Source organism: Manis javanica, chromosome 14, assembly GCF_040802235.1.
Source record: "Manis javanica isolate MJ-LG chromosome 14, MJ_LKY, whole genome shotgun sequence".
Classification (NCBI taxonomy): domain Eukaryota; kingdom Metazoa; phylum Chordata; class Mammalia; order Pholidota; family Manidae; genus Manis; species Manis javanica.
Genome location: NC_133169.1, coordinates 107,284 through 134,705, shown reverse-complemented (window position 1 = coordinate 134,705; position 27,422 = coordinate 107,284). Strand labels below are relative to the sequence as shown.

The 27,422-nt window shown below is 44.1% G+C and overlaps 1 protein-coding gene across 4 annotated transcripts in view; it reads right to left on the bottom strand.

Moving 5' to 3' along the window:
- The window catches only part of VAMP4 (vesicle associated membrane protein 4), a 49,366-nt gene that overhangs the window by 10,965 nt on the left and 10,979 nt on the right, over positions 1-27,422 (bottom strand). The window contains exons 3-8 of one of the 4 annotated variants that reach the window (XM_037023696.2): positions 20,546-20,592; positions 17,909-17,959; positions 11,774-11,874; positions 10,823-10,902; positions 7,838-7,889; positions 5,488-6,169 (exon numbers count right to left, since the gene is read on the bottom strand). In XM_037023696.2, the coding sequence (XP_036879591.1) occupies positions 6,141-6,169; positions 7,838-7,889; positions 10,823-10,902; positions 11,774-11,874; positions 17,909-17,959; positions 20,546-20,592 (360 nt within the window). In that variant the 3' untranslated portion in view covers positions 5,488-6,140. Of the gene's footprint in view, positions 1-5,487; positions 6,170-7,837; positions 7,890-7,945; positions 8,143-10,822; positions 10,903-11,773; positions 11,875-17,908; positions 17,960-20,545; positions 20,593-27,422 lie in introns of those variants that run through there. The other 3 variants (XM_037023697.2, XM_073221219.1, XM_073221217.1) reach the window with 3 other exon arrangements.

Genomic DNA, 27,422 nt, shown 5'->3' with positions numbered 1-27,422 from the left:
GGGGGACTCAGCTGAGGGCCATCGCCACAGGCCCTCCTGGCAGCTGGGATGCGCGCCCCACGTGGAAGGAAGGGCACTGGCTGTGCACCCAGCGTCTGCTACAACGTGCCGGCCCACTTTCAGGGGTTGGACCAGAGTCCCTGCTCCTTCCCCACTGACAGAGCACAGGAGGGCCACGGGCCTGGCCTGAAGAGTGTGTGTCCATGCTGGGGGGCAGGTGGTGGCGGGTGAGAGGAGTGCGTGGCACCGAGGTAAGAGGGACCGTTGGCAAGGAAGGCCACCGCGCTGTCCCCTGCCGCTCTGAGGGAGGCGGGGTGGCCCGCTGGCAGCAGGAACAGGGAGACGGCTGTTGGTGGGGTGCACAGCCCGAGCAGGAGCTCAGCCCTGGACTCAGTGTGGTTTCCTGGTTAACTGGGTGTCAGGTGGGCAGTTGGTGGAGTTCAGGAGAGCACCGGACTGGAGGGACAGACGGACTGTCGTCATACCGATGGTGTTTGAACAAACAGTGCAACCAGACGGGATCGAGGGGGAAACGCACGAGTGTAGAAGGGGTCTGAGGGCTGGGCCGTGGATGCTCTGCCCTTAAGGGTTAGGAAGGTAAGACAAGCTCCGGGGACCACCAAGGAGCCGGGGTGGGAGCGGGGAGGCCTGTGGTCAGGGTGAGATGGGCTGTGGGGCAGGGAGTGATCTGCTTCCCCAGCGCCCCCGGGGCTGAGGGCTGGGGCTGGAGGAGAGAGGGAGGAAAGGAATCGGGGACCCGGGCAGTGGCTTTCCCAAGAAGTCATGTTTTGTGGTGAGGAAAGGAGAGGGTTTGTATGCGAGATGAACATGTTTGGGTGCTGATGGGGAAGATCCTCAGAAGGCAGGACGGCGGGAGAGCACCAGGTCCTGAGGCCCCGGAGGGGCAGGCAAGGGGGAGGACGGGGCAGCTGGAAGGCGCACGCTGGGGCGCTTCGCACGTTCTCACGCTGGCTCCGTTTTCCTTCGCCAGGTTGGGGAGACGAGGTTGCTAGGCTGGGACAAGCTCCTGCCCGAGGTTTCAGTCATGAATTCCCCTGGGACGCTGGCTTCCCGCAGTCTGGCTGCGTAGCCACAGGCCTCACCCGGGAGAGGTGAGGGCCCAGGGACACTTCTGGGTCACGCCAGGCTCGTGTCCTGCTGCCTCAGCCATGCATGCATGTCTGCAACACGCCGGCCTGGTGCATTTTGCAGAGACTGGGAGTAACTGAGTCATGTTCACGCTCTAGGGCCATAAAGCTCTGTTGTTTCCAGGCGCTGGTCAGCTTTCCAGTTCACATCATTCTCTGAAGCCCCATGGGGTCACCCGTCCCCCCTCTCTGCCACACACATCCTCAGGACGAACCCGTCCCCTGCATGGCCATACCACCAGGAGCCTCACAGAAGCATGGTGTCCACTGGAAACTCAATTACGATACTGGTAGTTGGGTATTTTCTGGTGATTCTAGAAACACGTTTGGTGCGTGTACTTAGCAAATGTAGGCGTTGTCTTGGTGAACGCTGTGCCCAGGTGGACAGTGCCTGGTGTCCCCTCTTGTCTCCTGCTGTCACGAGCGGCAGCTCCCTGCTCTTTGCTTCAGAGAGGCTGATGCAGATCCCCCGACGGTTTCACCACCAGGACCCCTAGCCGGTGGGAAGTTTGGAAGCTGGGACGCAGAAGCACGGCACGGAGGGGGGGATGCATATATGGGAAGCGGGCTGCCATTGTGAGGCCTGAGGGCGCCTCTGAGCCACACTTCCCCTGGGTCCCAGGTGCCAGCAAGAGCAGCATTTCCACCACCACTCGGCCTGTAAATGCCGCTCCAGGAAATGCAGGTCAGGAAGAGGGCGATTCCCAGAGGGAACAGCTGCACCCCTGGGCCTGTTCTCCTAAGTATTAAAAAAACTTGAATGTTAACTTACTCAGGCTAGTGTGTATAATGCTTTTATGACCGAGTTCTACAAAAATGCCTTGTTGACCTTGGTGGGATATTAGGACAAACCTGCCAATTATAGGTGAGGAATGAGTTGTCTGAAGGGGCCAGCCGCACAACTGCCATGTGTCAATGGGAGGATGGAAGGGCCCCAAGTCAGCAGGAGCGAAGAACTAGAGATGCCAAGCAGGGGTGCTCGGCTCCAGGACTGTCGCTGTGCAGGAAGCAAGGCTGCAGGTGGGAGGAGAGGCCAGCCTCTAGCAGCAGACGGCGCCACGGCAGCTCTGGGACGTTCCCTGGCCTCCCGACCGCGGGCGGGCCCCGTGTGCATCCCGGGGGCCCTCTGGTAGAGCCTGGGCGAGCGCACTGCCCTCCCTCGGCTGCACCTCCTTCAACCTGCCGCTGGAAGGCCGCCCAAAGTGCCCCACTGTGCGGGCTTTGGCAGCGAGGGGCATGACCTGGTGGGGGCGGCTGGGCTGGGTGAAATGCTCTGTGGCGGCCCCCATGCCAAGCCCGACAAACCTGCTGAAGGGCTTGAAGATCACATGGTGAGTGGGTGCAGAGGACCAACACTGCTCTGGGCATCTTGGCCACGCAGCTGAGGGGTGGGCGCCAGGCCTCTGGGGAATCTGCGTCCAAGAGAAACTGGCCCATCTTCTTCCCTTTCAAGGACAACTGAGGCAAGCAGGGGTGTTTCACTGGTTTCTCCACAACTGAGACCAGTAACTACCAAGAAATCCCCCAGATTTCGTCACTACGTCGTGTGCTGGGCACAGTTTTTGGCAATAGACGCCTGCTCTGTTTTTCCCATGTTCTGTGGCAGAAAGCTGGGTGATCACATCAGGGTGTCAGCAACAGGCCAGCTGTGCTGTGTACCAAGTAAGCCAAAGTGTCCACGTTGTTTTCAGTGAAATAGTTTATTCCACTCTTTCTTACGGAGAGGCTGCAAATACACGTCTGGTATGAACACAAAGGATGGGACTCGGCAACACAGGTGAAACGGTCACGAAGAATCGAGAAGCTAGCAAACATGCACACTTGCTCAACTCCCTCCCACCAGACATCTCAAAACACCAAAGGCACTTACCAGAATGGCTCATCAGAGGGGTGTGGAGCTCAAAACAGTGACATGGACCCATAAAATCAAGCGTTTGAACTCTCTGACTTCTGACATCTTAACTAGAATCTCTGATGTATGCAGTTTACTTTGTAAGGCTTAAAATACTTAAGATGATTTGATTTCAAGACCACCTCATATGGAGAGAACCTAATGGAATACAGTAAAATCCGAATTTCCCTGCACCTGATCATCGAAGAGCACCGCTCTGTGCTGGCCCAGGCCATCATCTCTGCTGTGGGATCTCTGCCCTGTCATGCCGGCTCTCGGTTCTGCCCTCCTGCCAGCACAGAGGGCCACGCAGAGCACAGGGAGCACACACCTTCACAGGCCTCCATGACGCAGGGTCGGTCCTGCTTTCCTTTCATTCTTCCTCATTCTAAGCAGCTTCTCAGAATAGGACAGGAGCCAGAATACATGTTTGTGTCCTTACCCTTTTTCTTCTTGATTTCCAGAAAGTCAGAGTCAGACCACATCGAACGTACAGAAGCCCCAGCCCCGCATCAGTCTCAGGAGTGGCACCGTTTGTCTCCCACATGAAGCACAGGGGGCGGGCTGGGAAGCAGAACACCTTTCAGCCCCTCTCATGTCTTCACGCTGCCTCCTGGCAAACGCCTGCACAGCGATCCGTGTCACCTCCCCACTCGCAGGGACGCACAACGGCATCCAGTCACGTTCCATGTGAAACCGAGTCAGACTAACGGAACAGCGCCCCTGGCTTACGGACACTAACTCAAAACAATTAAGGACATTTTTAAACATTCACTCTCAACATGAAGAAACAAATTTCTCCATTTTCTAACTGTCATGTACAACAGACAGAAAGGGTCAGTATGGGTACCAGTGTGGAGGGGGCATCATGCATGTGTGTCTCAGGCTGCACGTGATGATCCCTTCCACGATACAAGACTACAGAATTCAAAGATGCCAATTTTTCCATGAAAGTGTTACCGTTTTGTAAGCAGTGACAGCACAGAAGACTATAGTAATGAGCAGCCTACCAATTTTTCTATTGATAAATTTTCTATTGATCTTCATTGTTAAATAATGATGGTGGTAACATTTCATTTTTCAAGTGCAGGATGAACTGAGCTTTAAGAAAAAGGATTCGAGGAGGAAGAGGCCTGGCACCAATCTGAACATGCCTTTGACTTTCAGATGCTTACGTCTCCAGAGTCTCCATGACAAAGTCCTAAGCGTGGCAGACGCCCCAGCGGCCTCAGGACTGTGGCGAGGACAGGCAGTGGAAACCCAGGCAGCGAGCCGCCACGGCCTGATGCTCTGACAGAGTAGCACGTCTTCTCAAGCAGCAACGTTTCAACACAGATACATATACAGTATCACCATATAAATACTTCCTTTATTTTTTATGGGTCAATTCTAAAAATAATTTTATACTTAAAAGTAGCACAATTTATTAAAAGGAACACTGGAAATGTGGATTCTTTTTGAGGAGTAATTCTCATCTTCATGACAGTTGTGGGGAAACCTGATTTCCACTCCCAACTTGGAAAATTAACCACTGATGAGTGTAGTTCCAATCCCAAGTATAAGGACACACAAACACAGTGGGGACATTCCGCTCAGCTGAGACATTTCCATTTCTGGACCATATGAGCTAAATATGCTCATTTTCCTGGGTATCCCATTTTGCCAAAGGATTTAGTATTTACATTAAGAGTGGAGAGATCAGAGACAACACTCCCTAGGATGTAAGACTGCCATTTTTTAAGTATTCTTAGCAGACTACAACATTTATCAATTATATTTAGATCTCTGTAACTTCCCACTCAAATTCCTTTCCTAAGAAGAATGTTTTTGCCTCTTAGTACTAATCCTATAAAATTAAAACATTCTGTGTTTCATACATTTTGAATGAAAAGGACCAAAGAAAGAAACCCTCTACAGGATAATTCTTTCCTAGTTAAATACTGATATTTCCTATTGACCCTATTTCAAGTTTAGAGCTCTCTCTCCGCACACACATACATGCACATCTTACATACACAGCCAAGATACCCACAGGCCTCCAGTCGGGTACTCACATACTTTAGAGGATGTACTTTCATTTTGACTTGTTTAAACAATACAGGGAGATCAGCACATTTTCAAGTTACTGATAAGATTGAGGTGGCCCAGCATTTGGTTCCTATTCCCCAGGCTGCTGGCTTTGTATACCCAGTATAGGTGGCTCATCTGGCATCTCCCAGGGATGATCGGCGATGTAAGAGCTGCCGTTCTGAGCAGACGGCTCTGCTGCTCTCAGCGCTTCTGCGGCAGGGCTGGGAGCAGTTCAGGGGGGAAGCCAGAGCAGAGACAGGGATCAGGTTACCCTGTGGATCTCATCCACTCACCTCGGACTGGCCCCTCTACAGGACGCTGACTTAGCAGACGGGACCCAGACTCGCAGCTACGTGGCTCACTTTCAAACACATCAGCAACATTCTCCAATTTTATTATCTTCAGTTTGACAGCGTCATTTTATGCTTTTCACACTGTTTACATTTTCCGTTTCCATGATCCAAATGCCAAAAAATTACATGTCCCTTTACACAGTCAAAAATAGGTCTACTGGAATGCCTTTAGGTACAGGTGAGGACAGCAACATTTACAACAGTCAGTTGCACCCATAAACGTGTGGGAAGTGCCTGCAAGGCCCTCACAATGTGAGGAGCATCCTGCAAATACTGACGAGATGGGTATGCATCGCTTTTAGCATAATGACCGGTACCAACAGGGGCCTCCTGACCCCACCTTGATGCAGTAATACAAGTCCTTATAACAACAGTATGGAATATTAGTGTTTAATTATATACACAAACAATGCAGTGGCAAGTACCTAGTTTCAAATTAGATCCTTGGAATATGGCAAATTAGAGGCTGGTTAGCATTGCCTTACACATAACTTTAAAAGCACGTTTTGCTAGAAGGGGACAAAGTAACGACATTCTCAACGCTCCAATTTGAAGTGACACTTGCCTCGTGGTTTCTTGTAAAAGTTTTGAAAGCTATATACATAGGTCTCATTTAAATGACGCAGCACTCTTATTGTTATTGTCCCAGATTTTGTTTAATGCGGATCTGTCACTGGGTCAAATACGGTATCTCACAACTATAAGAACTGCAAGAGAAAAAATGAGAAGGAACGTATCAAAACCAGACTCGTGAACTACGTCAGAAACAACACTCCCCAAAGTAGCCGTGTCCACTTCTGGAAACATGCTGAGGACAACTCATGTTGGGACTGGAGAAGTGACAACAAGACCGACTGAATGCATAACACCAGCACTCTGAGCAGACAGATGATGGCATGCCACAGCAAGTGGCTGCTACAATATTTTTGAAATGGTAAAGAAATATTTACAGTGTATTTATTAGAAAGTATGTATTTGATCTTAGCTTTTAAAAACATAAATAGGAAAGACTTGGAGCACATGTAACAGTTATACTGACAGCAGCTCTCTGTGCGGTGAGATCATTTGAATCTTGTTTTCTCCCTGATGCTACCTATCCACATGCCCAAAGTGCTCAGCATACTTAGGCAGGCAGACCTTCACATCTGCATGGTGCTGCGACGTCCCCACGCGCAGGCCAGTGAGTGCCGAGCCCACAGCTCCGTAAAGGGATGGCACAAAATCCTGCGAGCCTCTGGCCGTGGCATTTTCTGTCAACCACCCACGTGTGGCCGTGTTTCACGGACATGTCTGCTTAAGCACCATGTGTCTCACAGGTCCTGCTGGCTCCCTGACACTGAACTCCTGGCCACAGCACTGACTCTACCTGAACGGAGCTCATCCAACCCCGACTCCACGAGGCCCTGCACAGGCCGCACTAGGCGACACTGGACAGCTTGTCGGGCTGACCTGGGGGCCATCTTAAGACAGTGAAGTACCAAAAAATACATAAACCTATGAGAAAAATGCATCACTAAGCAGATGCAGAAGGGCGCTTGTTTACTATCTATGAGCACAAACCGGGAGGCCGACTACGGCCTCAGGAGACATTAGCCACCAGGAGACTCAGAACTTTTCACTGCTTGGAATGCATCTGCCATGGGGATTAAAGCACCTCAGTACTGATTTCAGGGGGATTCAAGTTGGAATTTGCAGACCAGAACCCACAAATGAGGACAAGCCCGATTCCTTTTAACAAACATTTTAGTCACCACGGAATTTTTCAAATGGTTACTTTGAGACACTTCCCAAATCTTCATAAATTCCCTGTAAACATCAGTAAAGAGGCCTTGGAGAAAAGAAGATAATTAAAAATGATCTGACTTTAAAAAGAATACTAGGGAAAAAAAGGGCAAGAGTTATGCTTTAATGACTGAAATCCAGCTCAAACCCCAACCAAATAAAAAGCCATCACCTGGAGGATTTATCTGGACCAACCCTTCAAGCCCAGTATTATGAGATGCAAGCTGCCACCCCACAGTTGGTCATACAAAGAGGACAGTGTCAGGTCCTGAGGTCACAGTGGCCACATGCGGCCTAGAACAAGTTCCTCAGTCCTGCCTTTGGGGTGGGGCACACAGGAGTTCTCTGAGAATCTGATAAAAGATGCAGGCTCTCCCCATAAAAATGTACGGAAGCATATTCACATGACATTTTACATACAATTCAAGAGCATTTTCAGAGACCTGCATATTCTAGGCTACAGCTCCTGAGTCACATCAGAAGTCATCACTCAGTCCTGACAGCCATATGAGGTCAACTGAAAATGAACTTAAAAGGGACAGTGGCCCCCGGAACCAGCAGCCCCTCAGGATGAGTGACCGGCAGATACTCACTGATGATCACTAGGGAGAGGACCACAGCTACCAGAGCCACGGAAGCCTTCATCTGCAACACAGAGCGAGAGCGCCTGTCTGACCTGCTCCAAGGCCACACCGCGAGCTGCTATTTATCCCGTTACACTCAGCCCATCAGTGAGCGGGCTCATCCCTTGAAAGGTTTCCCAGTTTTTTCTCATAGGAACTTGCTGGCTATTTGCATCTCTTTGTAAATAATCAGTTCCTCAAGTTTAGGGTCTGTGCCTGAACTGCACTGTTCAAGGCTGTAGTGCACAGTGCACAGTCACAATCGAAGCCTTCATGGGCCTGGATGCTTTTTCTATTAATTCTCATGCTTATTTCTAACACAAGACCAGGCAAAGTTTGATATTTTAGCAACTCTGTTCAACAGTGTCAGGACGTAATAACACAGGTACCAGTACAAACGGTTCAGTATACAGTATAAGGCAGTGGTTTTTATAGCACTTACTCTCAAAGTAGGTGAGAATGCGTTAGTTTTTGCTCCCCTTACTTACTTCTTGGCATTTTAATCTCCATTTGGAGGAATATGATTTAAACTCTTCATCAATAACCTTACTGAACGCATAGCTTGCTTTAGAGCATTGTGTGTTAGTTTCACAGCTGAGAGGAGAAATCTTAGGATAAGCTAGTCCTTAGCTGCTTAATACGGGAAGCTCACATTGTCTAACTGTCATATTCCTCATTTAATCCTGAAGTGGCATAAATTACAAACTGACTTGATTTTCCTGATGAAATGAAAGTCTTGTTTTCATTTTTCAGATAAATGATTAAACGCAGTCCATTCAGAAAAAAAGATACCTAGTTATTATAAATACATGAAACCTTCTTGTAAGTATCCCAAATAGTAGCCAGAAGTAGCCGACAGAATGTGTCTGAAACAGAACGATTGGTGGCATTTTGGTGCTGTTCTGCTCATGACAAGACCAAGGGAATACAGGGGAGATCCGCAATTTGGACACCAGGTGCCTATTAAAATGATTAATTTTGATTAACCAAAAACTGTAGGAGCTGACTCAGCTCAGATGGACACAGCAGGTGTCTGGGTCCACATTATACGATAAAGTATTTGATGTACAAAGTGATCCGGAGAATATATGGAAGCTTTGCACCCTTTTTTAAACCTGAAAAACACCTCTAAAATAGTATGGAATCTGTTTTTCAGCTTTATGCAAAACATACACTGATTTGCCCTGTTCATTTGTGCTAGGCGTAACATTTAGAAGATTTAAATGGAAATATCAATTATACTTCCATAAATAATTTCTTCTTTGGATCTTTAACACTGGCCAGGAAAAGTTCACCCCAGAACTGGAAGTAGTGAATTTATGCATGTCCGAAGCACCCTTCTTCCAAGGACATGGCCAAAAACCTGCTTATCGTTAAGCACGCAGGAGCCCTGAAGTCCCCTAGGTACTCGAGAGAGGTCACGGTTCTCCCTCCCCAGCCATTGGATGATGTTCACTTGTTTATTTTTAGTCAGGTTTATTGAGGTATATTCTATACAGAATAATATTTGCCATCTTAAAGTTCACTTTGATGGGTTTTGACAAATACATAGTTGTCACCCACCATTATTACAGTCAAATATAAGACATCCTTATCACTGCAAGAAGTTCCTACATGCCCTGTCGTCATCAATTTCCACCTCACTACCCTTAGCCACTGCAACCTCTGACCCTAAATCCCTTTTCTTAGCCTTTCCTAAATCACCATTTTGAAGTCAATCCAGAAAATGGTGATAGAGACAATTTAAAAATACAATTCACATATGATTTTAAAATGTAATTAAATGTTTTCCTCTTATAAGCATATTATTCATCTGCTCTGAGCTCCAGAGAGTACAAAATAAGAATCTTCAGATACAGCTAAAAGGAACTATTGGCAAAACACACATTATGATGATCTTGTTGTGCCTACAGGAATGGGGTGTGTACTTGGGGAGAGGAGGTGAATGGCTCATGGACCTACAGTCTTCCATATCACCCTACAGAATAGAAAGTTCCTAGGGAAACAGAAAACTTAAAAGAAAATGGAAAATTTATTCCTAAAAGAATAAAGAATTTAAAACAGAAAAGTAAATCCTAGACAAGGGGAGCAGTGAAGTATGTTTCTTTCCGCAGTTCTATTTCTGAAAGTAAAAGGATTCAACAGGTAGACAAAAATAAGCAGATCCAAAGAACTCTAGGAAGAAATCCTTAGTACAGGGCAAAGCCAAGTTGAAAGGTTATTGCTAAACTAGAAAATGAGAGATTAAAAATGAGTTTATGTCTAAGATTTTCAACAAATAACACACATCAGGAAGGAAAAAAATTGATACAGGTCATGGGATTTGCTGTAAAATCTTAAACATTTTCTGTTTAATGATCAGTAGCTATATTTGATTTAAGAGGTAAATTCATTTCTGTAAAATGTTTTGGAAGAATACATTTGCATATAACTATTCTTACTCTTTTCCTCGTTAAAAATCTCTCTTATTTCTTACTCTTCTGGAATAATGAAATACAGTGGGATGGTTTTTCTTAGCCCCATTTGCCATAATGGATTTCGACATATAAACTGCTTTTATTTTGTTCCCCTTTCAACAGAAAATTATATTTTTCTTTAGCTTCCATTCTATCTCTTTAATCTATGTAATGCTATAGGTTGCTCCAGGAAGGTCAATAATAAAATATAAGAAAAATTCATCTACAAGTCACTAAATTATTAGTAAGATGTGGATTACCTTTTATGAAAAAAACCATGGAAAGGGCCTGTCAGGCACAGCTCAATGCCATCAGTTACTCCCGACCCAGAGGCTAACGAGTGGTTCAGCAGGCATTTCCTGAGTCCCACCACAGCCCACGAGCAGGCAAGGGGGGCAGCAGTTCCTGCCCTCAGAGCCTGGGACCGGGGGCTCCACCGCCCACATCTCCGAGGCCCCCGAGATGCTGAGCAGCCGACCCAGGTCTTCCATGTACTCACTTTGCACCCACGCCACCACATCTGCCTCCGAAGCTGCTTGGATCTGCTGCTGAAGGCGGCGGCGTTATCCGACAGGCTTTCTGGATTACACAGGGTGGAGAGAGGGGTCAGACACAGGAGAGGATTCTTTGATCAGTCACATGAGAAAATATTAATTTCCGCTTCCGCAAGTGTATTCCCTTTTAAGCATGGAAACACCACCATCCCTGCCCTTTGCCCCCCCTCTAACAGTCTGTACTGTTAAGACAGAACAAGACCACACACATACACACCACGCACACATATACACACAGCAAAAAATAGATGCAGGTGAGTTTGCTCAAGCCTTTTTTACAGTGAGATTAAGAGGAGTCTTCCCTGGGTCTCAAAGCTTTCACATAAATTTATGAATTCTGGTAAGAAAATACTCTTTTAAAAATTCAAATACTTGACCATCATAAGAGAAATTTACATGTGAAGAATGTCAGATTCTTGCAAGATTCCTAAGGGGCCTTTATTTTGAAGCAAAACTGGTTAAATCTGGGTTTTCGGTTAAACAAGTCTGTCAGGGATTGACCAGGTAATCGGCCAGTTGTCATTTCAACAACATCTAAGTGCCTAATACGTGCCAGGGAACACGTCCAGCAGCGGACTCCCCAGCAGGCCCGTGCTGAGGACGTCGTCGGCCCTCCCCCGAGGTTGTGGGCTAAGGGCACGTCAGTGTAGGTCATTGTAAGGAGTGACAGCTCTGACTCTTCACAGTGAACTTCTATAAATTTCCTTTCTCAGCTGAGCAATTCAAGCAGCAACAAGGTGATTCCAAGTAAAGGCAGCAAAATTAAGACATTAAAATAAGCTGAACCAAATACTGTTTTCCTAAGCCAAGATTCCTAAACTTTGGCTAGAAAAATGAGAGAATACACTGTCACAACACTGACTCACAATATCGAGAAACAAATGAAGTGTCTGTACCTGATTGGTCCTGTAGGTCATCTAGTCTCTCCCCTCTTTCAATTACCTTTGTAATATTTTCTTGCATGACATCAATAACTTCATCCACCTGGTTCTGAACACTAGTTTAAAAAAAATGATTTCTCTTTTGAGAATTTTATAATTTTTGAAACTTTCATTAGAAAACTTTTATGATAGAAAATAGCAAGTTCTCAAAGAATTACTCAACTATTAAATTTTTAAGCTTAAGGCTTTGCAGCAATGTTCCTCCATTCATGAGCCTGTGTACTCGGGCTCATTCAAGACAACATGAAAAAATAAAAGCAATATTTAACCTAAAGATGTTTTATCTTTAGCCCTGTTCCTGAAGATTAAAGGTAGTGTCAGAATGCTCAGAACTGCAGAGTTTAGTCACTTAGCTTGATTCTAAATAGTTCCATTTTCCTTCCTGTACAGACATAGCCACGACCTATGTTTGCTGTACAATCACACTCCAGGCTAATGGGGGCATCTGCCTGGGTATATTAAAAGCTAACGGAAAGTGTTCCGTTTCCAGTACGGAGATGCGAGGTATGCTCCAGGACACACTGATGCACGCTCGTGTAACTCTTCATGGTTTCCAGTTTTCCCTTAAACAGAGCTTAAGACATCTGGCAACAGCTGGGAAGGTTCTGAAGCACGATGGAGCAAAGAGGAAACATTTTTTGCCATATTTCAAAATGAAAATATGATTCCCTCCTTTATGTTAGGTGATGGGGGCCTGTTGTAACCAAATTTCAGACTCTTCAATGAAAATTTAATCTACATTTAAGAATTTAGTAACTGGTTCTCACTGCTACTCTCACCCAGAAGTCACCTCCAGAGGACACAAACACAGAAATGTTTATTTGAAGTATCTAGGTTTTCCTCTGTTGCTCCAACCATTAGACAAAAAATTACTTACTTTAAGTGATTATTTAAATTACTTTAAATAAGCCAGTGATATATGTGAAAGGAGAAATAAAGTGAACTCGGTTCTTACAACTCAAAAAAGTGTTTAAAATGCACTGGACTACAAGCAACTATATAAATATTAGTAATTTATACTTACACAAATATTCTATTATTTATATTAATACATAAAACAAGGACCTACAATTGTTTCTATTTGGGGAAGAACTATCACCTAGGGAACTTTAAAAAACACCTACCAATATACATACCTCTGCCCCCTACTCCACACTACCCCTAACTGACCCAGTAGGGTGAGGCCCAGACAAGTGTGATTTCCCTAGCACGGAGCTGCATCTCCACAAAGTTTGCTTTAAAAACACAATGAAGACCCATTTAGACATAGGTGGGTCCAGAAGTGGCCTGTGTCCAGCCACTGTTACTGTGTGTGGTGACAGTCACCTCCCCCCACACTCACCCATGTTACCACTGCTCCCCAGATTGGTGCCTCCCACCCGGGGTTCTGAAGGGTAGGACTGAAACAGCCAAGCAGAATTTTCTGCGCCAGCAGATCTGAAAAAGCCCGAGTCCCCGAGATGTCCTGCTGTAACTCATCACCAAGCAGAATGTTCAGGATGGTCACCCTCGTTAAGAACAACACGCTTCAACAACAAACCAGTTTACTTTGTAAATGATGAGAGCCGCTTTTGCACTGTTCTAGGCACTGGAAAAACAACGCACACAACAGACAACTCAGCTGTCATGGGGCTTATGTTCAAATGTCACAGAATATTAATAACCCTTAGAGCTGTGACAGCCTGCCTACTCCGTTTTTCTACTTCCTTCACAGCATTTAATACTAAGTGAAAGTGTTTGTTTATATAATTTCACAGGTGTAAGTATAGTCTCCATTAAACTGTAATGAAAGCAGAGCTACTGTTCATCAAGGACTAATCTTGGCCACACAGTTATTTTCCATCATATGCAAGAGACGATAATAGCCTAAAGTAAGCAGGCAGTGGGTGGGAACGGATAGGATGCACACATCTATGTATGATCAGACCCTAACGATTATGGATGTTAACATACCTGTACTACATCTGATTTTAAAACAAAAGAGCTGAAGAAATAATTATGGTTCCATTATCCCTACAAGCAAGAGACCCCATGGATACTGGAAGACGAACTGGAGCAGAATACATAAAATTCCAGATCAATTCTCACTACCCCATCCTAAACCTAGAGCACAACATGTCCTAAGATCCCTATTGCTAATGGGAATCACCCAAAGCTTTCATTTCTACTGATTAATAAATTATTATTGCTTCCTGCTCATACACTGCCCTCCACTGGTGTGACACCCTTACTCCAGCTACTGTGCAGTCCTTATGCAACAATGTAAAGCCTCATGATTGTGTTTCTACATTTCCAGGCGTTTTCATGCCCACAATATGACTTTCGTAGAAGAAAAGAGAAATTATCTACTTACTTAAACATGATATGAAGGATAATTTTTTATACTTCCCCATGGTCTTTTACATTTTCATGGTGGCTGGAAGACTGACTTCTTCTACTCATGTTTTATGTGGTGAAGCCCTCACTGTAACACTGTACACACCTTAGAAGTAGAGACTGTCCCATTCATTTATTATTATTTTCCAGGCACTGGTTTCCAGGAGGCATTCAACAAATACCTTATGATCTCAATTACATATTTCATTCACTCAAAAAAACATTTATGAAGAAGTTGTTACGCTGCTTGAGGACAGGTAATTCTTGGCCAGGTCATCAGACAACAGTCTGGCAGCCATGATGACGCCACACGTGCTGAGTGCTGGGATGGAAGGAGGCCCACGGAACCAGTCATGCTGCCTGGATGAGTTCAGCCTGGACCAGGCATGGCACCGAGACCCTGATACTGAGTGTGGACAGGTTAGGAGTGAATTGGGCAGAGTAAAGAAGATGGTGGGAAATTTCTAGACCAAGAGAATATATGTATTGGAGGGGCAACTTCAAGAACCGAGTGACTAATTGGATTTGGGTGAAGGAGTCGGGGTAACAATAGGTCAGAAAACTTCTAGATTTATAACTTGACCAGCTGAGTGGTAGACAATGGCCATTAACTGAAACAAATTTAAGAATTCAAAGGAAAAGCAAGTTTGTGAAGGAGGGAGTGGAGATGCGTATCATCTCCAGTTAAGAGTCATGTGGTAGAAAAAACAACACACAAGAGAACACACCTAGAAAACAAAGACGCCTCAGCACCGATTCGCATCGTCCCTGGAGCCTGACAGGACCAGGATCCCTGAGACCCTCCACGCTGCTTATCGACAGGGAGGCTGTGCTCTGGACTCTATCCTGACACTCCAGGGTCTGGAGCCCTGCGAGGCCGCGTCCTGGGTGCGGCTTTCCAGGTCTCTGAGACTCGCCACTTCCAACCTTTGAACAGATGATGATCATCTCTCACTTGTAAGAATCACATGTGACAGTGTTTTTTAGACACTTATTTGGCACAGTTGCCACCACATGAACATGTGCTTCATGTCAGTGCTCCGCTACACCCCTCATTTTATAAAGAAAGTATTTATTTTCAAGTTAACAACCCCACCTGTGGTCTTTCAAGATACTGCTGACAAAAGCAGTCTAAAAGTTAAGGCTGTACTTCTCTAACTACACACACGGAACCTTCCCGGGGGCCTTACGTTAAGCTGGTAGGACCAGGACTTACGAGCTTCCCTACTCCTGGCAGAGTGTGTACAATTTACTGAGTGGCATTTATCATGCTATTATTTAATAAAGGCAAAGGAAACATTCCAAAGAGAATCAAAAATTTTATGTAGGCATGTGAATATTTAAAATCTTTCCCCAAAACACCTTCCCTACAAAGTGACGTTGGGTATTTCTTGTGGGGTTGACCTGTTACGAACGTACCAATGAATCTCAAACAAAGCAAGAGTGGTGCCGATCCACAGCCGCGGATTCAAGTAAGTGGGTGCAATTTTGGTCACTATGAACCAATGCCAAGGATCTGTCTATGGGCAAGTGATGTGCCACCGTCCTGGGCGATATGGGGACACACCTGAGTCGCAGCCTGGGTAAATGAATGCTCATGAGTTCGTGCCAACAAGGTCGAACGTGCCTGTGTGATGACGGAACCATCTTCTCAGACCTCAGAGTCTGGCAAGGCTCCAGCTCTAGAGTAAAGACCATTAAGCTACTCGACAACCCCTTACCATAAAATTCTCTGACTGCTCATGCTCGAGAAATATGCAGATATATGTAATTACGTGTGCGCGCGTGGCATTCGCTGACCCACACGTATGCTGTGATGCCTGCTCTGCCCAGTTGACAGTGGCTTCAGGGGTTCAGCTGGAAATGATAACCAAAAAGATTCAACAGGCCATACTCAACAGTAGGCTCCCTCTGCAGAAGGTATCAGATCAAACAGGAAATGAGGCATGCCGGCAGGAGAAACACAGATGTGTCCTCAGTGGGGCCCGCTTCTCTGGCAGCTGCTTCAGTATAAGAAACAAGACCATGCGGGTGGACCCAGGAGTCCCTCTGGCTCGCTGCAGAGGAACAGCCCTGGCACAGCATGCTGGCGACCTCGAATGCTCTGTGATCCTCCCGCAACACAGAGGAGTGGCTTGTGAGGCCATCTCCCACTCACCTCCCAATCTCCTCTAGGAGGCTGTCCTGGACAGTTTCCCATCACCTCCCGGGTTCTGATGATGTTAGAGGCTTTCTGCAGGGTCTATCTGCAGACTATAAAGCCACTTGGCTGAGTCTTGAATCGGTCCGCCGACTCATATTCCAGCCACCTGGCCCCTTGTTTAGAATCGTCATTTTTGGCGTATAGGACAAGAACCCAGGAAACTAGCACTTTGGCTGCTATCTCCGTAAATCATAAACTGCCTGAATCTGCTCACTGTATCTTTACTGGCCAAGCCAGAGACCTGGAATGGCAGGGACTCTCCCCACTGTTGGCCTCGAAGAAGAAAGCACCACGAATTCTACAGCTGCAAGAAAAGGAACTCTGAACAACCACCTGAGCCTGGTCAGGAGCTTCAAGGGACACCGCAGCCCTGCCAACACCCTGCTTCGGGCTTGGGAGACGCCACACAGAAGGCCCACTTCAGCAGCGTCTGAACTTCCAACCCGTGGAAAAGGTGAGATGACGTGTAGTTTTAGGCTGCTAAATTCAGGGTGATTTGTTAAAATAGCAACAGAAAATGAAAACATCCCATTTAGTACTCGAATCAATTTGACAATACCTGGGTTCTGTATTTTGGAATCCATTACCTAGGATCAGGCTAAGTGAGGACATATTTCTTTCACCTACAGCTAAAGGCCAAGTATCTCACCAAAAATCTGATACCCCATTACAGTACCCTTCCCACTATATGCCAACGATTATTCCTCCTTAGGCCCTGAACCTGGGCCATTCAGTTTATCTTTCATGATCCTGAGAGCCTGGGCCGTTTCCAGGGCTGCCTAACAGCTCCCTCCTTGTCAGGACTCACATCCTTCTGGCATTAGATACATTCAGTACAGCATCATCCATCATATACCATCAACAACATATACAGCAAGGTCTTTAAATCTAAAATTAGTTTTAAAATTGAGATCAATATATGGATCAGGATAAACTGTAAGATATGAAAAAATTCTGGAAGTATATAGTAAAATGATATCATACTTCAAAAAACTAAACCTATTATATTACTTTTATTATTGTTTTGAAAGTGGGAATCTATAGATTCAAAACCAAAATAGACTTTGAGATATGGTAAACAAATGAATCTGATATAAGATAATCGAGTTAAGAAAAACCAACAACCAGGAACTGCATTTCCTTTGTTATAATTCAGAGGTAGCTTTGTGAAAATAAAAAGAAATACTGAGTTTTTACAACCCAGTAGTTATATTAGGTCTACATTAGGGATTAGCAAGTTTCTTCTGTAAAGGACCAGAAAGATAATAGATATTTTGGATTTTGTGGGCCACAGGATCTTTGACATCTGTCACAACTACTGACATCTGCTGCAGAAGTTTGAAAGCAGCCACAGATAATAAGAAAACAAAAGGCATGGCTGTGTTCCAATAAAACTTTATTTACAAAAACAGGCAGCAGCCATTTTGGGCCCATAGTTTGTAATTTGCCAAACCACAGTCCACACAGAGATATGATAATCATTTAAACAACTGAATATCTCAGGAACTTACTGCTTGATTTTATCATTTCTAGGTCCAAATCTTGGTCCAGATGGTCCCCTTCTGAAAACAAAGTACCAAGTACGTATGAATAACAAGAGAATTAAAGAAAACAGAAAAGACACACTCACACATCAAGCTGAATTCTAAACATGCCTCAGTCATTTACCATAAGAAAGCACATTTTAATAGCAATCCTGGAACTGAATGGTATGTATTCATGTCTATACTTGGTTAGTACTTAATGCTGGACACAATTAAGCTAATTCTTCTGAAGGTTACAACTTTCAGAGAAATTAGGGTTTATATAATTCATAGTTATACACAGGTTGTTCTATTTACTAAATTCTGAAATACCGTAAGAAAGTACCAGTGACTACAAATAGTTTTATGACCAATTATGGAACACTAGACATGCAGTTCACCTTGAATTCAGGCTATACTGAAATGCTGTCAGGGATGGTTATAGAGAAAAATCCATTCCATTCAAAACACTAAAAATTTATGTTTCTTGATAACTCATCTTAAACTTACAAACATAGCTAAAGGCAAATGCCAAGAGTCTACAAAAATACCAGTATTTCTCAAATTATTACTTCTCTATTGTAGTCGAGTGTCATATCCTATTAACCAATTCATTTTAATATTCTTTAAGTCAAAACTTTGAGGTATTTTAAGTGATTATCATTCTTCTGATGATACAGAATAAGGTATAAACCACAAACCTCAAAAGAAAATAGGTTCTGTACCAATTACATGTGAATTCCCCGTTCCCTCCTGCCCCTGCCCCCATACTCTACCACCTCGAAGCGCTGTCTGCCCTGGGTGTCGCACAGAGCGGACCACACAGAATGCATCCTTTTGTGACCTGCTTCTTTCACTGAGCATCATGGCTCAAAGGCGCATCCATGTCACAGTGTCCCAACTGCCTTCCTGTGTAAGGCTGCAGGGCGCTCCACTGGGCGCACAGCCCGCACTGTGCTTCTCGCTCACCCACCGACGGGCAAGTGCTCTGCCTCCTCGCTCTGGCTGTTGTGAGCAGCGCTGCTCTGAACACGGGTGTCGATTAGTTTTTTTAAATACTTCAAGAATACTTTATTTGGTTTGTCTCCTTTGCAACACACATGCAGGACCGCAGAGTGTGGGAGCTGCGCTCTGACCAAGTGTGCTGTTTGTCATCAGGCCCTTGGAAGACACACAGCGCTGCCCGGATGTCGGTCTCAGGGCTACGCTGCCAACCTGCCGAGTCAGCGCTTCTCGCAAAGGGTCCAACTCACCAGCAGGTGAGCGCTTACTTACTAACCAAGCCCCGGGCCTACTTCTCAACACTGAATTCCTTTTGGACATGGAGCTATTGCTCTAGTCTAAGGCTTGTCCTCATAATTGGTGCCGTGGGAAATTAGCTTTGTAACTTTAGAGAAATCTTATCCTTCATCTGACTTTGCCAAAATGACACTATTTCCTGTTATTGGACCTGCTTTCTACCCTGTAGGCTCTTTTTTGTCCACTGCTTCATGGATATGGCTGTCACTCACTTCTTATAAAATGTTTTTACTTGGGGAAAAAAGCCTAAGCAAAAAACTTCATGAAACAAAGTGGGAGGTAAATGCTTCCTTCCTCTCAGGCATTCCCCTCCACACCAATCTCCAGAGACAACGCCTGACACCATACCTGTCTTCCATGATTTTGCAAACACAAGCCCAGGCCTACAGGACAGCCCTTTCTACCTGGAACTACAAAGGGCTGCTCTGCCACTTAATTCTGACAAAGCACCAAGGAAATTCAATGGGGAAGGATAGAGGACTTGTGTCTTTAATATATTTAAAAAATCTCTTAGAACTTAAGACAAATTTAGAATGAGGCAAAAGATTTTATCATGTGCTTTGTCAAAGAAGCTATGAGGATATGCACAAAAGAAGCTGACATAATCTGTCATTAGGGAAACGCAAATTGAAACCGTCACGAGGCACCACTACACACCCATAGGGCAAAATCTGAAAGATGGCCATATGCAGTGCTGATGAAGATTCAGAGCAACCCGATCTCTCACATGAGGCCGGGAAGATCCAATGGTGCACCAGCAGGAAAACAGCTGTGACCATGCATCAGCCATTCCACTCCTAAGTACTGAGCCAAGAACAGTGAAAGCATATGTGCACACAAACACCTGGACATGACGTGTACAGAGCAGCTTTGTTCATAATAGCTAAAAACTAGAAACACCCCAAACATCCATCAATAAGTGAATGCGTGAATGAATTGCAGTCCAATGCAGACATGGACCACTACTCAGAAATAAAAAGAAGGAAACCGTTGATACAAGTGACAGCATGGACCAAACTCAAAATAGTTATGCAGAGTGAATGAAGCCAGTAAAAACAGAGGCATAGTAGTGATTCCATTCACAACAAAGTCTAGAAAATACAAACTATAGTGATAGCAAGCAGATCAGTGGTGGCCTGGGGACTGGCAGAGTGACAGATTACCAGGCTATAAGGAAAATCTGAGGTGATGGCCGGTGCGTTATTTGGGTTTGGTGATGATCTCACAGTTGTACAGTACATATATCAAAACTTGTAAGCTCTCTATGCATTTCACTGCATGTCAACTACAACCCAATAAAGCTGTAAGGAAAACCCAAAAACTTACAGAAAAAAGTCCTCTTCTTCATCTGAATCATCTTCCAAAAGATTTCTCTGTGAAGAAAAAAAGAAAGACTTGTGTCTACAGATTCCGAGGGCTTATAAACTGTCAGGGAGGAGTGGTGGAACAAGTCCCATTCCGGTGAGGTTTCTTGACTCCCAGCTTCCATGCAGAAGGAAGAATGACTGCATGTGCTTCGCTGGAAGCTGAGAGATACGGAACCACATACGCAGACTTCACAAAGAAAATGTTGATAGTACTAGAATCCTGTGACTGCCTCCAGGGTAGAAATGTCACTGGGGCTCGTGCGAGAGTGAGACGCCACAGGCACTCAGGGAGGAGCCAGGCCCTTCTCCGCCCTCCTGCCTTCCAGGCTGCCCCTGTTGGCAGAACTCAGTAGGGAGCCAAGTGGCAGAGGAGAAATGTAAGGGCAGCGCCCAACCCCAGCCTCAGAGAGAAGTCTAGCACAGAGGCAGGTCTGGAGGGGACAGACAAGGGCTCAATCATCAGCACAGTCCACCTTCTGGCTCCTCAGTTCACACAGCCCTCTACACATATTTGAACTTCCAAACAAGAACTTTATACTTTCACCTTATAAATGCAATTATTTTCCTTAGAATGATGGTCTCACCCTCTCCCCAAACAACTTGGAGGCAGCCAAAAGTCTCCAAAGATATCCATGCCCTAGTTTCCAAAACCCGTGAATGTGCTGCCTTGCACAGCAAAGGGACTTTGCAGATCTTGAGTTAAGTCAGGGATTGCAAGATTGGAAGGTAAATGTGCAGTTTTCATACAGGCCCAATGTAACCATCAGAGTTCTTAAAAGAGGGAAGCACCAGACAGAGAGTCTGGAAGATGTTACACTGCTGGCTTTCAAGAGGGAGGAAAGGGCACGAGCCCAGGAGGGCAGGAACCTCCAGAAGCTGGGAAGACCAGGAAACAGATTGTCCCCCATGGCCTCCAGAAGGACACAGCTGTGCTAGAGCCTCCATTTTAGCCCAGGAAGACGCATTTTGGACTGCTGGCCACCAGAAATGTAAGGCAATAAATCTGTGTTGTTTTAAGTTTGTGGAATTTGTTACAGCAGCAAGAACGTATATCACCCAGGAACCTTTCCTCAGGAAATTACTCAAGGAATTGCCAGCCAAAGAGAAAGTTAAATTAGAACAAAGATCATCAGACAGAAGTTGATACTATCAATGAATCTAACAAAGTATGTGGATAATGACAATGTAACTGTGAACTGTGACTTACAGATACTGAAAAAGAGAACATATAACATGAGGCCCAACTCTGAAAGCCCCTACAGCTTTTCTACAGACCAGAAGCCGGGAGTGGGAGGGAGAGCGAGGAAAGGAAAGCACGGTGACACGTCCGTCTTGGGAGAGCAGAGGGGGGAGGGGGCACTGCTGCTGGCGGCCAAGAGTGAACCCAGATCTGAATACTACTGTTAAGTATAGAGATAATAATAAAAAGGGAGGGAAAGAGGGGGAAGGGGGGCATTTTTAATCTGCCTTGTGGTGCTGAGTGCAGAGAGAAGATGAAGAAAAATAATTTAGCAGAAGAAACTGGGGAAAAGAGGGAAAACATAAGAAATATAATGAATAACATTGTTATGTATGTATAATATATACACAAAGTATAAGAAAATGAAAGCAGGATGTATTCAATATTCATTTAACAGATGAGCATCTTCTATGTGCTAGGTACTGTTTGAGGTACTGAGCACCAGCTTTGGGTAAGACAGACAAGGTCTCAGCTCTCACAGAAAAATATCTGGTGACAAATGCTACACAGAGAATTAACACAGCAATGGGATAGAAAGTGACAGGGTGACTAAGCAATCAGGTTGTCATGGAAAATTGCTCTCAAAAATTGAAATTTAATACAAATGATAACAAAAAGCCAACCAAAAACAGGGTGAAAAGCATTCACTGCCAGCAGAAAAAGCCTAAGTACATTAGTTACCATAACGAAGGTGAATGGCTTGGACACTCCTATTAGAACAAAAACTATACATGACCAGAGTTCAAAAAACTCCAGCCAATACCTGTTTATAAGAAATTCACCTAAAACAAATGTCAAATAAAGCATGAAAAAAGAGATAGAAAAGATACATTAGCAAATTCTAACAAGAATGTTAGAGTTAGCAATATTAATATACAGAATTTTAGAAAAGCATTAAATAATCAAATAAGATTTTACAACGATGAAACGTACTATCCACCAAGAACATTTAACAGCAGTAAATGTTTATACATAAAAATACAGCCTCAAAACATATACAGCAAAAGCTGCTTAAATTATAAGAAGAAACGGATTCATGCAAAATCATTTATTTAACGTACCCTTCAGAGAGGGAGAAACTAAGAAGAAAAAAATAGTCTAGAACTTTTGTCTTTGGTAAATCTTATTTTCAAACATCCAAGAAAGAGATAAGCCTCAAAAGAATTTTAATAAATTCCCAAAACTAGAAATTAGAAAGGTCATGTTCTCTGGGTACAATGCAATGGAAATCAAGTGACAAAAGGAAATTTTAAAACACTCTTCTAGTTAACATATTCAAATGTAAACAGAAGTTTAATTGACTAGAAATAAATGACAACCCTCGACCAAACAAAAAGGCAACCTACAGTGTGGGAGAAAATATTTGCAAATGATACATCCCACAAGGGGCTAATACCCAAAAAATATGTAAGGAACTCATACATCTCAACACAAGAAAAACCCAAATCACTCGATTAAAGAACGGGCGGAGGACCTGCACAGACATTTCCCCAAAGAAGACAGACAGACTGCCGACAGGCACATGAAAGGACGTTCCACGTGGCTGATCATCAGGGACACGAAAGTCGGAATTATAATGAGATATCGTCTCACACCAGTAAGAATGGCCAGTGTCCAAGGCAGAAAATAACAAGTGTTGATGAGGAAGTGAAGAAAAAGGGACCCTCCTACACTGCTGGTGGGAAGGTCAATTGGTGCAGCCACTGTGGAAAGCAGTATGGAGGTTCCCCCCACCCCTCCCACCAAAAGAAAAACTTGAAAATAGAAATACCAAATACCATATGACTCAGTAATTCCACTTCTAGGAATTTACCCAAAGAAAACAAAATCACTAATTTGAAAATATATGTACACCCTATGTTCACTGCAACATTATTTATAGTAGCAAAAATACAGAAGCAATGAAAGTGCCCACTGACAGATGAATGGATGAAGACGCAGTACATGTACACAATGGAATGTCACTCAGCCATAAAACAGAAAGAAACCCTGCCATTTGCGATGACATGGATGGAGAGTATCATGCTAAGTGAAATAAATCAGGCAGAGAAAGACAAATACCACATGATTTCACTTACATGTGGAATCTAAAAATAAGCAAAAAAGAAACAGACCCACAAATAAAGACAACAGACTGTTGGTTACAACGGGTGAAATTAGGGAAGGAAATAAAGAGGTACAAAATGCAAACTATTAAACAAGTTAGACATAGGAATGGAAGTACAACATAGAGAATTCAACCAGTAATACTGTAATATCTTGGTATGATAATGGGATAACCATGACTACTGAGGCAGGTACCTAGTAATGTACACAACCATCCAGTCACTAGGCTGTAGACATCTGAAACCAGTGATATTTTATATCAACTTCACTGCAATTAAGAATGAGAAAGAAATGACACAGGCAACATCACAGAACAAAACCTGTAGGGTAAATTCATTTACGAAGTCACAAAGATTAAAATACATGAAATAAGTGACTCTTAAGATGGCTAAGTCATTCCTAAGCAACATACAATCCAGAAGCTTAAAAGGAAGATTCAAGGATCTGATTACATAAAATTTTTAAATATGAAGAACACAGACACCATAAACAAAGTTAAATGGCAAGTAACAGTTTGGGAAAAAAAATCTGCAACATACTTTCAGAGCAAAGGTCTGATATCTGTATTATATAAAGAGCTCTGACAAACCAGTGAGAAAAAGGCACATTATAGAAAAATCATCAGAGGAGGAACAGGCAATTCCAGTCGAAGAAGAAATAGCCACTGACCACATGAAAGCATGGTCAAAGTCGATAATATTCAGGGAAATGCATTAATTCTTTCAAAAAATATTTATTAAATGCTATTCTAGCTAGTAACATAAAATGATTACATTTACCATAGTTTATTTGCCTTAGAGAATGATATAAAGATTAAGTGTTTATGATAGTTGTACAGTGAGAAACACACATAAAAGCCAATGTCTATATCCATTCATCGAACAAATAGCAGTGCTAGGGCTACAATATCAAAAAAGGAATACCATTTCACACCAATTAGGCAGATAATAACAAGTGGGGAGAGAAACTGTAACCCCCATACGCTGCTGGTGGGAATTTAAAAATTGTATAGCCACTTTGGAAAAGTTCGGCAATTCTTCAAAAATTGAACAGAGTTACTATAATACCCAGCAATTCCATTCCGAGGTGTAATTGAAAGAGAAATGAAAACTTAAAACGCGAATGTTCACAGTGGTGGTATTCATGCTAGCCAAATAGTCAAAAAGCCAACAGCAAGAAGTGCTATTCAAAAAGCAACTAGTATTCAAAATAACTCCAAATGCCCATCACTGATGAATGGATAAATAAAACAGTATATTCATTAATGGAGTATTATTCAGCCATTAAAAGGCATGAAGTATTGATATATACTATCATAATATGGATGAACTTTCAAAACATTATGGTAAGCTAAAGAAGCCAGTTACAAAAGACAACATATTGCATGATTGCATTTATATACAATGTCCAGAAGAGACAAATCCATAGATATTCAGTTGTCTAGGACGGAGGAGATGAGAAGAATGGGGGATCACTGCTAAAAGGTATAGGGTTTCTTTTTGCAATGATGAAAAGGTCCTAAAATTGACTGCTGATAATTGCACAATTCTGTGAATATACTAAACCCACTGAATTGTACACTTCATGAGTGAACTGTATGGTATGTGAATTATATCTCAATATCAAAATACTGTTACTGAATATGTTAACAATATGGTTACCAAAAAGAAAAAAAAAAGTAATAGGAAACAAAGACAAAACTTTTTAAAGTTTTTAAAAGTAATTTATAGATTATTAGAACCAATAACTTATCGAATTTCACTATCTGATAAACATTCAGAAGGAGGTCTCTACCTAAACAGCCAATTGTGTTCAATTCTGGTACCCAATATCCTTTTTTTGACAGTAAATTGTGGGAGTAATCAACCCACAATGTAAAGAGAAAGTGCCAAAGCTGCAATCTTAGTAGTGGAACTGAATATTTTATAATCTTAAGTATACATGTAAAGCTTCTTTTAAAAAGCTTGTTGGCAATTAGTTTATTGGGGGGTTCTACTCTTCTTTAAACAAACAAACAAAAAATTGTAGCACTAGAATAAGGGGAAGATAAATGTCTCCTGTACTGTACTAAAAAGTACTTCTACATCCTAAGATGTTGGACAGAGTGGATAATAGAAGGCTCTGAGGTTGTATACAAAAGTAGCATGTAAAAGGAAATCAAGTACACTGTAAGCTCTATGAGGACAGAGACCATGCTCTCCAGTTTTTAGCACAATACCTAGCACATAGTAGGTAGTCAGTAAATTTGCTGACTTAATAAATGAAAGAATGGCAAGAAGTCAGGAAGTAAAGGGGAGCTTCAAGTTCCTGGATAAGATTTACACTAATTCCTCCACTCAGTAAATATTGAGTGCTTATTCTAAACGTAACCTATCTACAATATTCATATCAAAATCCAAAATGCCACATAATTTCTAGTTTTATATATATCTGCATAAAATGTTCTGGAATAAACTAGAAATTGAACATTATGTAAAAGCTACTCTGGGAGGCGGGAGCCAAGATGGCGGCGTGAGTAGAGCAGTGGAAATCTCCTCCCAAAAACACATAGAGCTATGAAAATATAACAAAGAAAAATCTTCCTAAAATAGAGACCACAGGACACAGGACAACATCCAGACCACATCCACACCTGCAAGAACCCAGCGCCTTGTGAAGGGGGTAAGATACAAGCCCCAGCCCGGCGGGACCCGAACGCCCCTCCCCCCGGCTCCCGGCGGGTGGAGAGAAACCGGAGCAGTTTTTTTTTTTGGCGAGCGCTTTTTGGAAGCCTTAGAGGGACGGGCCCCCGTTGCTGGGGAGGCAGGGTGGCGGGACCGGTGAGGAGGTGCCTGGGAACGGCGCCGGAGGACAAAGAATATCCCGCGTTTCTCCCTGCGAGACCTGGGGGCGGGTGCCTGAGACCGGTGCCTGAGGACGGAGGAGGTCGCGCGTTTTTCCCCTTTTTTTTTTTTTTCTCTTTTTGGCAAGCGCTTTTTGGAAGCCTTGAAGGGACGGGGACCCCAGTGCTAGGGAGGCACGGTGGCGGGACTGGTGAGCGGGTGGCTGGGACCGGCGCCTGAGGACAAAGAATATCCCCCATTTTTCCCTGCGGGACCGGTGGGCGGGTGCCTGAGACCGGCACTTGAGGACAGAGGAAATCGCGCGTTTTTCCCCTTTTTTTTTCTCTTTTCTGCGAGTGCTTTTTGGAAGCCTAAAAGGGACAGGGACCCCGGTGCTAGGGAGGCAGGGCGGCGGGACTGGTGAGCGGGTGCCTGGGACCGGCACCTGAGGACAAAGAATATCCCGCATTTTTCCCTGTGGGACCGGTGGGTGGGTGCCTGAGACCAGCACCTGAGGACGGAAGAAATCGCGCGTTTTTCCCCTTTTTTTTCTCTCTTTTGCCAAGTGCTTTTTGGAAGCCTTGAAGGGACAGGGACCCCGGTGCTAGGGAGGCAGGGCAGCGGGACTGGTGAGCGGGTGCGTGGGACCAGTGCCTGAGGACCAAGAA